The sequence below is a fragment of the Furipterus horrens genome, unplaced genomic scaffold, assembly GCF_987537825.1.
Source record: "Furipterus horrens unplaced genomic scaffold, mFurHor1.1.pri manual_scaffold_5, whole genome shotgun sequence".
Lineage (NCBI taxonomy): Eukaryota > Metazoa > Chordata > Mammalia > Chiroptera > Furipteridae > Furipterus > Furipterus horrens.
In genome coordinates this window covers 175,291,068-175,305,609 of record NW_028327175.1, presented here as the reverse complement: position 1 = coordinate 175,305,609, position 14,542 = coordinate 175,291,068, and the positions used below count along the sequence as shown (strand labels likewise).

At 47.0% G+C, this 14,542-nt stretch overlaps 1 protein-coding gene across 1 annotated transcript in view; it reads left to right on the top strand.

The window, feature by feature from the left end:
• The window catches only part of GRID1 (glutamate ionotropic receptor delta type subunit 1), a 777,332-nt gene that overhangs the window by 179,981 nt on the left and 582,809 nt on the right, over positions 1-14,542 (top strand). Inside the window, exon 3 of the mRNA XM_090278321.1 lies at positions 361-645. Within this exon, the coding sequence (XP_090134447.1) occupies positions 361-645 (285 nt within the window). The remainder of the gene's footprint in view (positions 1-360; positions 646-14,542) is intronic.

The following is a 14,542-nucleotide window of genomic DNA, read 5'->3' as shown; positions in this document are numbered from 1 at the left end:
GGAAACAGGATGGCTGATTTAGTAACACTGATTGGTGTCTCAGGCAGATGTGGGCTGGATCCCTATTCTGCTACCCACCCCCCACCTCGAGTATCCTAGGGCAGATAATTTTGCCTCTCCCGACCTTTGTTTTCTTATCTGTTGAACCGGCACAAGGATGTCAAGTTGGTAGAATCAATGTGGCATCAGTGAGACTGTGTATGTGAGAGCCACTGGCCTGGTCTGGCCTGGTCAGAGATGGGCTCCTGGTAGCATTTCTGGGGCCTAGGTATGAGCTGCTGGGCATGGGCTGTGTGGATCATAGCCACTGCAGCATCACCCCCATGCTGACCCCTTCCTCTCTCTCCCCTTTCTTTCCAGCCTGTGACCTCATGACCCAGGGGATTTTGGCTTTGGTCACGTCCACTGGCTGTGCATCTGCCAATGCCCTGCAGTCCCTCACAGACGCGATGCATATCCCGCACCTCTTTGTCCAGCGCAACCCAGGGGGATCACCGCGCACTGCCTGCCACTTGAACCCCAGTCCTGATGGTGAGGCCTACACACTGGCCTCGAGACCACCCGTGCGCCTCAATGACGTCATGCTCAGGCTGGTGACAGAGCTGCACTGGCAGAAGTTTGTCATGTTCTACGACAGTGAATATGGTGAGTTGAGGACGGCCGGGGCTGCTCTGGGGCTCTGATTGAGGCACAGCTTGGTGCTGTGAGACTTGCATGTGGGGCCCTAGTGCATGGCAGCAGAGTGCTTTGGAGCAGACATGTAAGGTGTGAAAGACAGTGGTGATTTGAGCTGAATGGGCCTCAGGTGGTAGGGCCCAACCTGGAGCTCTCTGAGTGGGGGAAGAGATGTGAAAACCGATCCATAGATGGGCACTAAAGTTGCCTAGCAACACCACCTTATCATGACAGCTGAAATTTGAATCATCTTAGAGTTTTCAATAAAATATTAATAAAATGCTGGCAGGGATCCGAAGACTGCATGCAGGCAGTGCTGGAGGCCAGTGAGCATAGATTCTCTCGGAAGCCTCCTCTCCAAAGATTGCCCATCACACTGGATGGTTGCCAGGCCTTTCCAGCTCCTTCTTCCCTTCACCCTGCTCTGCCCTTAGTTTTAGGTCCTCAGGCCAGTGTCAGGGGGAGGGACGCATGGAGCCAGGCTAGGATTGTGTGGGTCTGGGGACACTGGGAATTACTGGACATGGCTTCTTTGAATACCTGCCATACAGAGAAAATTTGTTAGAGAACAGAAAAATGGGCTTTGGAGAAATAGCTTCAGGTTTTCTTATGGCTGCTCTATAAAAACAGACCAGCCCTAGTTTTAAGATAAGATGGTTTCCATGTTATGTGCTTTTTAAAAAATTTTGTTTTGAGATAGAGGTTCACATAGAATAATGAGAAATAATACAAAGAGATCCCATGTGACCTTCATCCAGTTCCCCAATGGCAGCATTGTGCATAACTGTCATACAATATCATAAGCAGGATTTGACATTGACACCATCCATAGACCTTTTTCATATTTCCCCCGTTGATATGCAGTTGGGTATGTGTATTCAGTTTAGTGCAGTTTTATCATGTGTAGATTCATGCGGCCCCACAGTTAGGATGCAGAGTAGTTTCCTCACAAGGATCCCCATGCTACCTTTTATAGCCATGGCCACCCACATTATGTGGCTTTAAAGGGTATGAGGGACTGGTGAGAAGGGTTGGCAGCCCCATAGCTGGGACCAGGATGGAATGAGTGGACCCTTGAAAGTCCTGCTTTGTTTCTTGGTGAAATAATTCCTTTGCCAAGAATGTAACTAAGATGAGAAACCAGCATATATTTGCATTTGCCTAAATCCTCCACTGCTCTAGGACTGGAGTGTTTTCCTTGGCTCTTGAGCAAATATGCTGTTTGGAGACTTCCAGGAGGAATTGAAGGAGCAGTTACTGTGCTGAAATAAACATGAGGTGGTGATGTGGACAGGGCAGCCTGAGACTCTGGGCACTGGAACTGGACTCTGTCCAGGACCTGGCCTCTCCCTCCCACCCCCTCTTAGTGTCTGGCTTTGGGAGGAATTGGAGACCATGTCACAGCCCTGAGTAGCCCACAGGGCATCTCTCAGGGGACCAGCCTTCCTCTGAGAACCTTTTGTGTTGGTGGCTCAACCCCAATGTTAGGGCTGCTTGGAGGCTGGCCTGTGGGTAGGTGTGGATGTGGCCAGGGCTGGAGGATGCTGGAGCCCACTGTCTAAACGGCACCTCCCACCTCACTTCTCCTGGCACCTTTGCTCCCCTTCTGCTCTGACCTACAGAAACTGCTCAAACTGTGCTTTTTTCTTATTATGCTCCTTACCCCCACTCAACTCAAGAACAAGTCCTCAAGGAATGGTGCCCTGAGCTCTGCCTGTCCGAGACTCTTCCCTTTCCTGAGCAGCTGGCTCCTTCGTTACATGTCTCTCATAGACACACGTCTCCTTCTCGTGGCCTGCTCTCAGCTTGTCCCAATACACTCCTGAGGGCTGATCTTTGATGAACACTGCACTCCCACTCCAGGCTGTTAACTCTAGAAGAGCAGGCTACATGCTATTCACTTCTGTGTTCCTGCTGCTTAGCATGGGACCTAGCACAGAGTAAGTCCTAAGAAAATGTCCTTGTGTGAGTGAACCAACTCATATATGAGGACTTGGAGTTTTCAAAAAATTTAGCACAAGACCAAGTAGAAATGGGGGGAAATACAAGGGCACTGGATAGTCTGACCTCTGAGATAGGGAGATGGGGTCGGTAACATGTTTTCTTTTTGCAGATACTCCTCTTCCTCCTCCTCTCCTTTGCTCTCTCACCCAGAACCTCCAGTCATAACCAAAAGGTGTGCGTGCCCCTCTCTTCAGACATGTACACTGTTGCAACTTTTGGTGGGATTGAAGTAAGGTTTCAACCAGGCTGGACTTTTATCAGTAATTTCATAAAGTTGCAGGGTGACCGAAAGCTTTCCTCTGGTAAACCACTGCAGGCAATTGCTTCAGACTTGAATGTTGTGTTCGGAGGAATTCAAGGCAGTAATAGAAAGTGCTCTGAGGCCTTGGAGGGACCAGCAACAATCTGCCCTGCTTGCTGATTCCAATCCAGAAGGTGGGTGGTGCAAAGCTGTCATAAATTTGAATGCCGCTGTCCAGGGTGCTGACCCATTTGGCTGTAGACTTTCTGGAGACCAGAGCTCTTCCATTGGATTCTGTGCAGGACCTCCTTCCTTTTCCTGCCATGGTCATTGGCTCCACTGATTTGATAACATTGGAGGCCAATGTTTTGCATCAAGAAATTCTCTATAAAACTTCAACTGCCCAATTGTCACTGCTTGTCCTGGCTCTGCCCCTCTTGCATGAGCCTCTGGCCCGTTTCCTAACACGCCTTGTGCTAGGTGAGCCCAGGAGGTGGAAGCCCACATGCTCTTTGATGCAGCACATTCATCTCCAAGAGTGCAAGGTGTGGGTGCTCCCTCAGCATGGCTAGCATTGGCCTGTCTGAGGGCCTTGGGTGGATTTACATTGCTGATATGCCCAAGACAAATGGGGCCTCCAGAACTCCTCACCCCACCACTGCAGCACTAGCTGCAGATAAGCCCAATTAAAGTCAGATTGACTGTAAAGGCTGTTTTACTCCTTCCAAAGTAAAACAGAAGTGGTTTGAGGATAGGAAAACTTTTTTGGATGCTGATCTGCAAGTGTCTTTACATATATTATTTCATTTAAGCCACTTGATGACTCCCTTGGGTGGGCTAATTACTACATTTTACAGATGAGGAACACAAGTCTCAGAGAGGTTCTTTTTGACTGTAATGCTCCTGCACTTAGTCAAGACACCTTCCTATTTCTGTAATTTTGGGCTTGCTAAGCTCCAGCTTCCCTTTCCTGTTCCAACCAGGCAGAGTTGATGCCAAGAAGGTGGGTGGTGGATTTGAAATTGACTTGGCATGCCCTAGGCTGGTGAGCTTGGTCAGTTCAGTGAATGTCATAATTAAGGTCCCAACCTTGCTGGGTGATGCTTGATTCTTCCTCACTTGCCCCTCAGCCTTCCTTTAAACCCAGGAATGTCCTGCCCTGGGGGGAACCTGAGGACTGGACATTTGAGTCAGGCATCAAGGGCCAGAGAAGCAAAAGCACTGGGCCCTGAGATAGAACTTGGAAGAGGAGTGAGAAGGGAGTTTGTGTGTATGTGGTTTACAAAATGCAAGATGTGCCATTTGGTAAAATTTTCTTGAAAATACATGCATGCTTATTATGACACTGAAAGGGAAAATAAAAGAGAAGCTGACATTTGGGAGAGAAAAATATGTAACATTAAAATACCAAAAGTTTGGATTGAACAGAACATAGAACTTTCTAACTTGCCACTTCAAATACTGGGATATTCATTTGTATTTTGGTGGGGGCTGTGCTAGGAGCTGCAGCCACAATTTCTCCCTAGTGAATAATTTGAATGAGTGGAGTTGTCAAGGGATTTTAGAAATCATTGACTCATTCATTCAACAAATATTCACTGAGTTCCTACCATGTACATTTTAATTATTTCTCGACACACTCATTTTAGATGAAGAAAAGGATAAGTGGAGTAATATGGCTAAAGTTGCACAGGGCTGGGGTGTGAGGTCAGGACCCCAGGGCTCTTTTCTCCTAGCATCTCCACTTTTGCCTCTGGGCCAGCCAGTAGTCCTGGGATCATTTGGGTGCTGGAATTCCACAGAAACAAAAGCTCACTGTCACTGTCTATTTGTGCTGGTTGTAGATTATTTAAAAAACTCAAAGGCTGGACATGATTATAATGTATGTTAAGCTAAATGAATGATAATCAGATGAACTCTTAGGGACCCACACCAGTTTAAAAAATGCAAGGGAGCCCTACCTGGGGGACAATGCCTATCCTGATTATATACTTGCCAGTTCCTTGCTTATTTTTTATTTTATAGTTTGTCATATAAAGAAATAAAAAAAAATACAGCCCTGGTCATTGGTTCAGTTGGTTGGAGCATTGTTCCATACACTGAAGCATTCCAGATTCGATTTCCAGTTGGGGCGTGTATAGGAGGCAAGCTGTTGATGTTTCTCTCTCAATCAATGTTTCTCCACACCTTTTCCTCTAAAATTAATAAAACATACCTTCGGGTGAGGTTAAAAAAAGAAATACCAAAATACGTATTGCTTAGGTTGGCTTGTTTGTGAAACTTAAATACATGGAATAACGCTTCTCTATGCTTTTGTGATTGCTTTTTTCACTCATTATTAAGATTTTGAGATCACCCCATGTGATGAGGTGGGTATATTCAATAATTTTTATTGCTTCATAGTATCATATTACTTATCTGTTTTACTGTTATGAGCATGTGGTTTGTTTCCAGATATTTGCTATTACAAATAATGTTAATAAGAACATTCTTGTATTTATCTTTTGGTGTTCTTGTGCAAGAGTTTTTGAGGGTCTCTCCTGAGGAGAAGAATTGCTGGACTTTGGATCTATGCATGTTTCATTTTATTAGGTCATTCCAAATTATTTTCCATTCCTACTGCCATCTGCAACATATGAGAGTTCTCAAAGCTCCCAACCTCACCAACACCTGGTAGTGTTTTAATTTTAAGATTTTCATGTGGAAATGGTATATAACTATTAGTTTAATATACGTTTTCCTGCTAACAGATGGGTTGAACATCTTTTCATGTCTTTATGGACTATTTTTGTTTTCTATTTTATGAAATGCCTATTTATTATTTTTAAGTTTTTACCCACTTTTAAAATTGAGCCTTTTCTTTTGTAAGTTAGGCGTTGCAAACATCTTCTTTCATTTAGCTGTCTTAACACACAAAAGTTGTTTATTGCTTTGTTGTCACATTTATTCATCTTTTATATGCTTAGCTTTTTCTTGTTTATTTAAGAAGTTCTACCCCACCCAAATGAAAATACATTTTTCTGCTGAAACCTCACTCTCTGCGGTAAGGGCAGATGCTGCCCTTTTGGCTGGATGTCCACAGTTAGGCCCCCATGCAGGGTGCAGCTGGCTCCTGATGCTAGGCCCTCTCTCCCTGCAGCTGTGGCCAACATTCCTCCCTCATAGCCTCAGGGCCAATCTTTTTCTTGGTGGTGATTGCACAGCTTATGACAGCATGGTTAGGGAGAACTTCCTGGAGATGGTAACATGTAAGCAGGGCCTAGAAGACTAGTAGGACTTAGGCAAGCGAAGGGCTTTGGGAGGGAGGGGCATACGAGGAGTATCCCAGGCAGAGGGAAGAGCATGCTGGAAGGCTGGGTAGGGGACAATGGGAAGAGGGAAAGATCATGTGGCTGCCCTGTGGGCAGTGGCCAAGTGTGAGGCTGGAGCTGTAGCTGGGAAGGTCTTAGGTGCCTCACTGATGAGCTCAGGATCCCTGGATATTTGTGGGAGTTGTCGCACACTATCTCAGATGAAGCCTCGAGGCTCTATTCCTCATGCCCATTCCAGAGACCTGACAGCAGACATAGCGCCTGAAGGTTGTCTTCTCCAGAAGGCTCTGGTCCTTCCACTGCCTGTGTCCAGACTCACTGGCTACACATGAAAGGGAAGAAACTAACACATGTAAAAGATCTATGATCTGATTGAGGACAAACCCCAGGCCCAGAGTCCAAGCCAGAGGCTGGGCCTGAATGTCCCAGATGACCCAGGTGACTTAGGAGACTCAGGAGGTTCAGGTGTCAGTGAGTGGTGGCTCATATCTCTGCAGTCCTCAATCCATGCTGGGCACTGTGCAAGTGCTTTAGTTGCACCAGCTCACATCATCCTCACAGAAACCCTTCCAGGTGTGTTTGTATGATGCTGTATTACAGATTAGGAAACAAGCTGAGAGAAGTGAAGGGACTTGCTCTAGGTCATGTTGCAGGAGGGTGTGGGGCTGGCCAGGTCTGATTCCTGGTCCTTGTGGCAAAGGTGTGGGAAGCAAACACCACAGATAGATTTCTTTTTAATGCACAAGGATTTATTGTAGCGTTGTTGGTAACAGCAGAAATTGCTGTATGGCCATCTTTAGCAAATTAGTTAAGTGTATTCTGTTACATACATTTAATGGAAAACTGTAGTTATTTATGTACTAAGAGGCCATTGTTCCAACTCATGGTGCCGTTAACTGACAATTACAAGGCAAGAATGGTGGTGTGGTGTTGCTCTGTGCAAAAGCAAGCTTATATGCATGTGTATTTGAGAACACACACACAGTATAAGAAAATGCTGTGTTTGGGAGAGAGACGATGACTTGGCACAGGGGTCGGAGATATATTTTTCACTACATTTTCATACCTCTTGGATTTTGTATTAAATGCAAAAATTAATATAATAATAGGCTGCCTCCCCTCCCTGTTACTTACTGCCTATGGTGACTTTTCTGAGCTTCAGCTTCCTCACCTAAGGAACAGGGATGGGGACTTCTGAGTCACAAGAGTAAAGCAACCAGCAGAGTGCTTGGCACGCTGCAAGTGGTCTGATAATAACAAACCATGTGCGGGAGCCAGAAGCGGCAACATTATTTCTTCACAGTGCTGGATGTGGGCACAGGACCCCAGGAGAGACTTGATACAAAAGGTTTGGTTGTTTGCTTCGCTACCCTGGTTAGGGGCATGAACTCAGGAGCAGTCTGCCTACGTTGAACCTGGCTCTGTCTCTCTAGCTGTGTGATGTTGGGCAAGCCACTCAATCTTTTTGTGCAACAATTACCTCACTGGTGAAATGGGGATAAAATAATCATCCTTGCCTGCTGTGGTCCATGTGTAGATTAAATGACTTAATACATGCAGAGGGATTTGCCAGTCCCGGCACATGCTAAACGCTCGGTAAGACTTTGTACTTAGGAATCGTGCCCAGTGGTGGCTTATTACTGCCCATTCTTTCTTGCCCTCCAAGATGGTTCATCTCTGCTGTAGCTTGTTCTGTGGCCCACACCACATCTTGGTGTGTTCTTGGTTCTTAGGGAAGCAGGGCTTGAGGTCAGTGCTCTCTCCTGCAGGGGACACTCCAGGCCTCCCTGAAGTCTTTCTACAAGGTCATGGGTGCCTTAGTGAGCCATTACACCTTCCCAGCTGGACAGACTGACCAGTTCTCATAGCAAGTAGCTGTCAGCTGTTGGACCTTACTTCCAAGTTCTCTTGAAGTGAAACTCCTCTGAGAAAAGAGAATTATTAGGACAAATGTTATTTAATCAATGCTCCATGCTGACAATATCTAGTTTCTGGCCCCTGGCAAATCAGGCCAGATGACTGAACCTCGTTGGTGAGTGATCTTATTAATAACACACATCATATAATTATGGCATTAGTTTAAATTGAAGTAATAAATACTTTTTCAAAAACAAATGAGTAAGTGAGTTTAATTGCTAAGATGTTTGACAATAACTTCTACAGGGATGAGTGTTTTGGGTTTTGTTTTTCAATCTAATTACAGAGCAACTGTACTTCAAGCATGTTAATTGTAGTGTTTGCTAGAAGATTAAAGTTTATTAACTCTGAAGTTCTCTCACCCCCGCCCCCATCAGATTACAGAGCCTATTTAGGGATGTGAGATCTTGCCTGATGCAGGTGTGCAGAAAGGACAGGAAGGTGAGACTGCCCTCCCTGCCACATGTCCCATTGTGCAGCTGGCCCTTAGGGAGTTGGAGTGGCTGCAGCAAGAACTTGGCCAGAGCTTCTGTGCTCCCCTCTTCCCATGCCGCACTGCACTGTCCCCTTGGAGGGCCCCAAGACATTCCCTTCCTGCTGACGCTGATTCCCCAGGTTTCCTTGGCTCCTGCACACAAGATGAAACAGGCTTTATTGTTAAATACCAGAATTTTAGCAAGAACACTAACAAGATGTGGCCCCATCTGGGAGGACCATTGACCCAAATGGGATCCCTCCCATCTCTTAGTGAAATGACATATTATGTGCTTTCATTGTCTCAGTTGAACTATCTCCTACCCTTCTTTTGGGGAGAACAATGGCTCTTTCCTAATTGGATCCAGCAATGTCAGGAGAGTGCCTTCATTCTTTATTGAGGCATAATGAGCATGCAATAAAATACACTTGTTAGATGTGTACTATTTGATGAGTTTAGACAAATGTATGTACCAGCGTAACCACCATTGCATTTGAGGGGCAGAATGTTGCTAGGTATTGAAATGTCTTTCTTTTGAAGAGAGAAATTTGTCGCTCACTTGCCCCTGGCCCCAGTCACTTCAGCACTAGTCAGGCTTGGTGCCTGGAGTCCACATGCAGCATCTCTGTAGCCACTCCTCTGCTCCTATGAGGATTCTCAGGGACTTGAGGTGTCAGTGTGGCTGGTCAGGAGAGAAGGAGCAGGCCAGGGATTTGTGGAAGGCAAGGCGGGGTGGGCAGAGCCAGGGAAGCCCTTTGATGGAAGTCATCTCCAGTGGGGAAGAGAGTTTCGATCATCTGCTCACTGCCAGAGGTGGCTACTTAGCCCTTGCCAAGTGATGTCTGGCCCCTCCTCGGGAGGTGGCATTGGATGGTTAAGAGGACAAGTTTCCATGTCAAAAAGAACTACATTCCCTGCTCCACTGCTTACTGCTTGCTGGGTGAGCTGTGTGTGCTTTAGAGCCTTAGTTTGGCTGATCTGTAAGATGGGCATCATAGCATCTCTTTCTAGGCTGTTGGCAGAGCTGGGCTAAGCATGTGCTAGAACACAGCAACAGGGTGAGAGCCTTACACTTTAAAAGTTTTCCTTTGCATCTTGCAAAGGGATCTCACCTGATGCCACCTACCTCTGAAGAAGCCTGTTAGGAGGCCTAGGAAGTAGGTTTGTCTTGCTAGTTGTTCAGCATGACTTGACTGGGCAGGGCCTGTGAGGGGAAGACCTGTGGGTCTTGCTTGTTTGTGTCCAGACAGAATCTATGAATCAGCTTTAGGGACATTTTTCCCCTTGGGAGTCTCAGGAGGCAGAGAGGCTCTGGGGGGACCCTAAGATGTTTCCCTGTGAAGTGTCCTGTGGGAACCTTAGATGTTAATCCAAAGGACCACTGTGGCCACTGGAACTTTCTACTGTGCACTATGGTAGCATCACTGTCTTTGCAGGGGCCTCTACACCTTGCCCACCGTCACCTCCCTTTCTCCCTCTACCCCAGCTGCTCTCCTCCAGCTCCTTACTGCTCTGTGAGCCTGCCAGATGCAGGTAGGCCTCAGAGCCTTTGCACAGACTATTCCCTCTTTCCGGGACACTCTTCCCACAGGTGTCTGCAGGCTACTTGCTTATCTTTGGGGCTTTGCTTCAATTCCACTCACCCAATGAGGCCTCCCCTCACCAACTCATTTAAAAATGCAACTCATATTCTCTTGACACCCTTGCCCCATTTCCCTGCCTTATTATTCTTTCCATTGAATTGATTACCATTTATTTTTGTTATGTTTATCTTCTCTCAACTAGATTGTGAGTTCCATGTAGGTAGGGATTTTGTCTATTTTGTTGAATGATGCTATATACCAAGTGTATAGAACAGCTCCAAGAACATAGTAGGTGTTCAAGAAATATTTGATGATTGAGTGAATGAATCTATACTTTAGGGTGTTTTGTTGTCCATTTTTTTCTTCCAGGAAGCATTTATTTCTTCATTTCAGATTTCTAAATACAACAGTAATACATGCTTATTATGGAGTCCAAAGATATTTGAAGGCAAAGCTCTGCCGTCTGCTGATGCCAGTGAACCAGTGTTCTCAGCCCACTGGGCTTCTGTCTACACCTTCCTCCTCGACAAGGTGTGCACAGAGTGCTTGTATATATGGGGCCTCGGCCTGATGAGAGTTCAGATGGGCCTAGCCCTTGAGAAAGTTAGTTTCACTGGAGAAATGAACACAAACTAAATGTTTATTTCACAGTGTGGTGGCAATAGTGGCTGCCAGGGTTTTGTGGGTGAGCCTATTGGAGGATTTGGGTTCCGTTCCTGCGCCTTTTTCTGACTTACCTCTGGGCACATTGACAGTTCTTCCTCATTCTCAGTTTTCTCGTTTTAATACTGGGGATATAAAAACACCTACCTCAGGGGAGGTTCTTGGTAATTGAAATGAAATGAAATGATGTATCTGAGAGTGACTGAGCTCCCTGTGGTCCCAGACCATTTCTTATTTTTCTTCCTCCTTCTCAGTACCCAGAATGGAGCAGCTGTGCTGGCCTCTGATTGAGCTGAGTGCTGGACAGACTGCCCAGAGAGTCCTGAAGCTGAAAGCCTGACTCTGCCCTCGAGGTGGGGGATTTTGACTTACATCTGGGAGGAAGGGGAGCTTTGTCAGGTAGAGAAGGGAGGAAGGAAATTGCAGTGAAGGGAAGCCTGTGTGTAGAAAGAACATCAGGGTGTGAAATAGTGTAGTGTGTTCATAGGGGAGGAGGGCTGGGAGGGCTGGCAGCTTCCTCCAAGAGCTGGGAAGTAATGGGAGGTGACAGTGGGATGGGTGGGTGAGACTCAGTCACCCAGACTTGGGGACATCTGAGTAGCTGATTTGTCCATGCTCATGGTAGGGTTCACCCTGGTCTGATGTGAGACATGTGCTGTGACATCAGTCTTGTTCTCCTGCAGGAGCTCTCCAATCTAGTGGGGCACAGGAACAGAAACCTGGCCTCCTTGCTTGCATCACTGGGGGTGTGAAGAGGATGAAATTGCTTGTACATGGTGTGGCCAATTCTCCACTGTAACAAGCCCAGTGGTTTGGGTTATGGAGTCAGCTGCCTACCTCATGTTTCCCAGGGAAGGCCCTGGGAATGGTGACAAGGCCACTTAGAACCAGAAGATGGGGGTCATGTCTGACATGGCATTGTTTCTATGGGTAGCATTACGTCTCCTCTCCAGGCCTCTGTCTACCTAATTCTTTGACCAAAGTTCCCTTCTGCACCACCAGGTGTGTGCCTATGAGGGCTTGCCCCACCCCTGCAATGGCCTGGCACACTGTCTTTTGATTTTGGGTTTAATTGTTTTGGGTTTCTGGTCTGCCTGTTTGCCTATTTGTTTATTTCCTGCACATATTCAGAGAGGGTCTGTGGTAGCTTCTAATGAGGCTTAGAGAGACGGTGAGGTTAAGAAAGGGGCAGTCAGAAAATCAAGACAGGGCTCCAGCAGCTCTATTGGCTGGGAGGGTGACAAGGATGCTGTGATCATGCTTCCTTGGTGGCCTGAGTGAAAACGGAAGAAGATGTGACTTACAGCAGCGGTCCCCAACCTTTCTAGCACCAGGGACTGGTTTTGTAGAAGACCATTTTTCCATGGACGGGGTGGGGGAGTGGGTGGATAGGAGGCAGAGTTCAGGCAGTAATTTAAGTGAAACTTCACTCACTCTCCCGCCACTCACGACCTTAGGTGTGGCCTGGTTCCTAACAGGTCACAGACCTGTACTGGTCCATGGCCTGGGGGCTTGGGACCCCTGCTTTACAGGGGCCATCTGGTTCTTGGGAAGGAATAGCAGCAGCTCACTCCTCAGAGGGCCCAGGCTTCTCCATCTCTGAAAAGTGACCTGATCTATGCAAGGAGACAGAAGACAGAGTAACAGAGTAACAGAGTCCTAACTACTGCTCAACTTTCAAGCAGATGCAGAGGTGGGTTTGTTTCGTAGTTTCTCAGTTGAGTATAGTTTGGAGACTGGAGTGTGGCCCTCTGGCCACCTCACCCATCTGGGGGTGGAACTTGCAATTCCCAGAGGAGAGCAGGGTTAGGATGGCCCCGGGGAGCTTCCTTAAAAGAGATGACGGAGTCCTTGCATTCCTGTTCTGGTGTTTCTTGTTGCCCATGGAGTGAAGCCTCTGGCCCATTGAGTTCTAGGTGCTGTGTGAAGCCCTGGGGAACTGCAGATGAGCATGGCAGGCATGGTCTTTGCGTCTTTGGCCCCTGCTGTAACTGCTGTGAGCGAAGACAAGGGTCATGATGAAGGCAGTGCTGAGGGCCTGGGAGCTTTGGCAGGGAGCTGGGCCTGCCTGGCAGAGCCTGGGAAGGCCTTTTGGAGTAGAATCAAGTCCTGAAGAAGTGAGGAAGGCTGAGCAGAGGGGAGGTCAGTGGAGAGGGAAAGTAGGACTATTCTGGGAGCTGGAGGAAGCAATGCCCCACTGGAGTGTGGCATCTGGGATCAGGGACTGAAACCTGGGGCACCCAGCCCAGCTGGCAGACACACTGAGTGTTCTAGGGAAGAGGGAAACATGGAAGGATAGAACACTGTGCTTTTTTAACTTGTGAGTTTTTTTTAAAGTTATTTTTTACTGTATAAAGTATGAAATAAATATGTTCTTGTTTTACTAATGTAAACAACATAGACATTCTGGTGAAAACTCTTAAGTGCCTTCGAGGCCACCTTGTCTCCCTCCCCATCACTGGCCTTTCTTTAGAGGTGAGTGAAGGCCTTTCCTGGCCATGTTATACGTATGAGCAGACATCCACATTCACATACATGGTGCTTCTCAAAAGCAGAAGGAGGATCATGATCGCCATATGTGTAGTTTGTGCCGTACTTTCCACTGGAGCTGCTTTGGGCCTTTCACTCTACATTGGTCCACTTGGTTCAACCTTGTTCTTCTTACCTGCTGCACTGCATTGTGCAAGGTGGACTGTGAGCGTTAGTCATCCATTTTCTCACTTAGATGGTTTCCAGTTTGCCTTTATAAGCAATGCAATAATCATGCCCTTGAATGTACAGCTTTGTGCACGTGTCTTAAGTATTTCTATGGGATGTATTGCTAGAAAGTGGAGTTGCTGCATTGTAGGGGACTCTGTGTTTTCTAGTTAGGAAGCTAGAAAGATAGTGGTGAGGTGCTGGGTACCAAAATAGAGATGTGTTTGGAGATTAACAGACTCTGTTCTGGTCTCTGTTTTCTTCTGTGGCTTGGAGGAGGAGGAAATCTTGGATGTCAATGTTGCTAAAAAGAGCGTGATTAGGAACAAAATCCAAAATAAGAACCGGATGAAATGGAGTACGGGTTTCCTTAGGTTAGCAGCAGCTCTTGTGAGAAGTGATATGAGGATTGAGTCAGCTGCAGCGTGGTGGCGGAGGGCAGCAGGAGGTAGATGGTGAGAAAGGGGGTGGGTCCTATGGTGTGTCCTGCTCTGAAGAGACCATGTCTGTCTGGTGGGATTGAGCCAAGCTGATGTGAGTGTAGTGAGAAGGGACCTCAAGGTCTCAGGTGGAGTAGCTGATGGGCCCAGGCTTGGAGGAGGGCTGATGTGAGCAGAGAGGTCCCGCTTGCTCTGAGTGGCCCCAGCACTAGGCCCTGAACTAAGGGGAAGGCCGTATAGGAAATCAGGAACTTTTCAATTGTCAGAGTGGCTTCAAGTGACAAGAGGCTGCTTCTATCCTTCAGGGAGCCCCTTGTGCCCACTCCTCCTCAGGTACAGAGGAAGCATGTTGAGTGACAAGTCATTATTGACCAAAGGACCCCACTAAGGACCTTGGCATTGGTTTCCTCAGGTCTGGAGGCTGACTAAGGGCCATTTGGTTGAGCCTTGTTTACCATAAACAGAGAGATGTACCCTCTGTTGCTTCTCTAAAAAAGGAGGGAGGGGAATAAAGTACTCACTGTGTAGTTACCCTG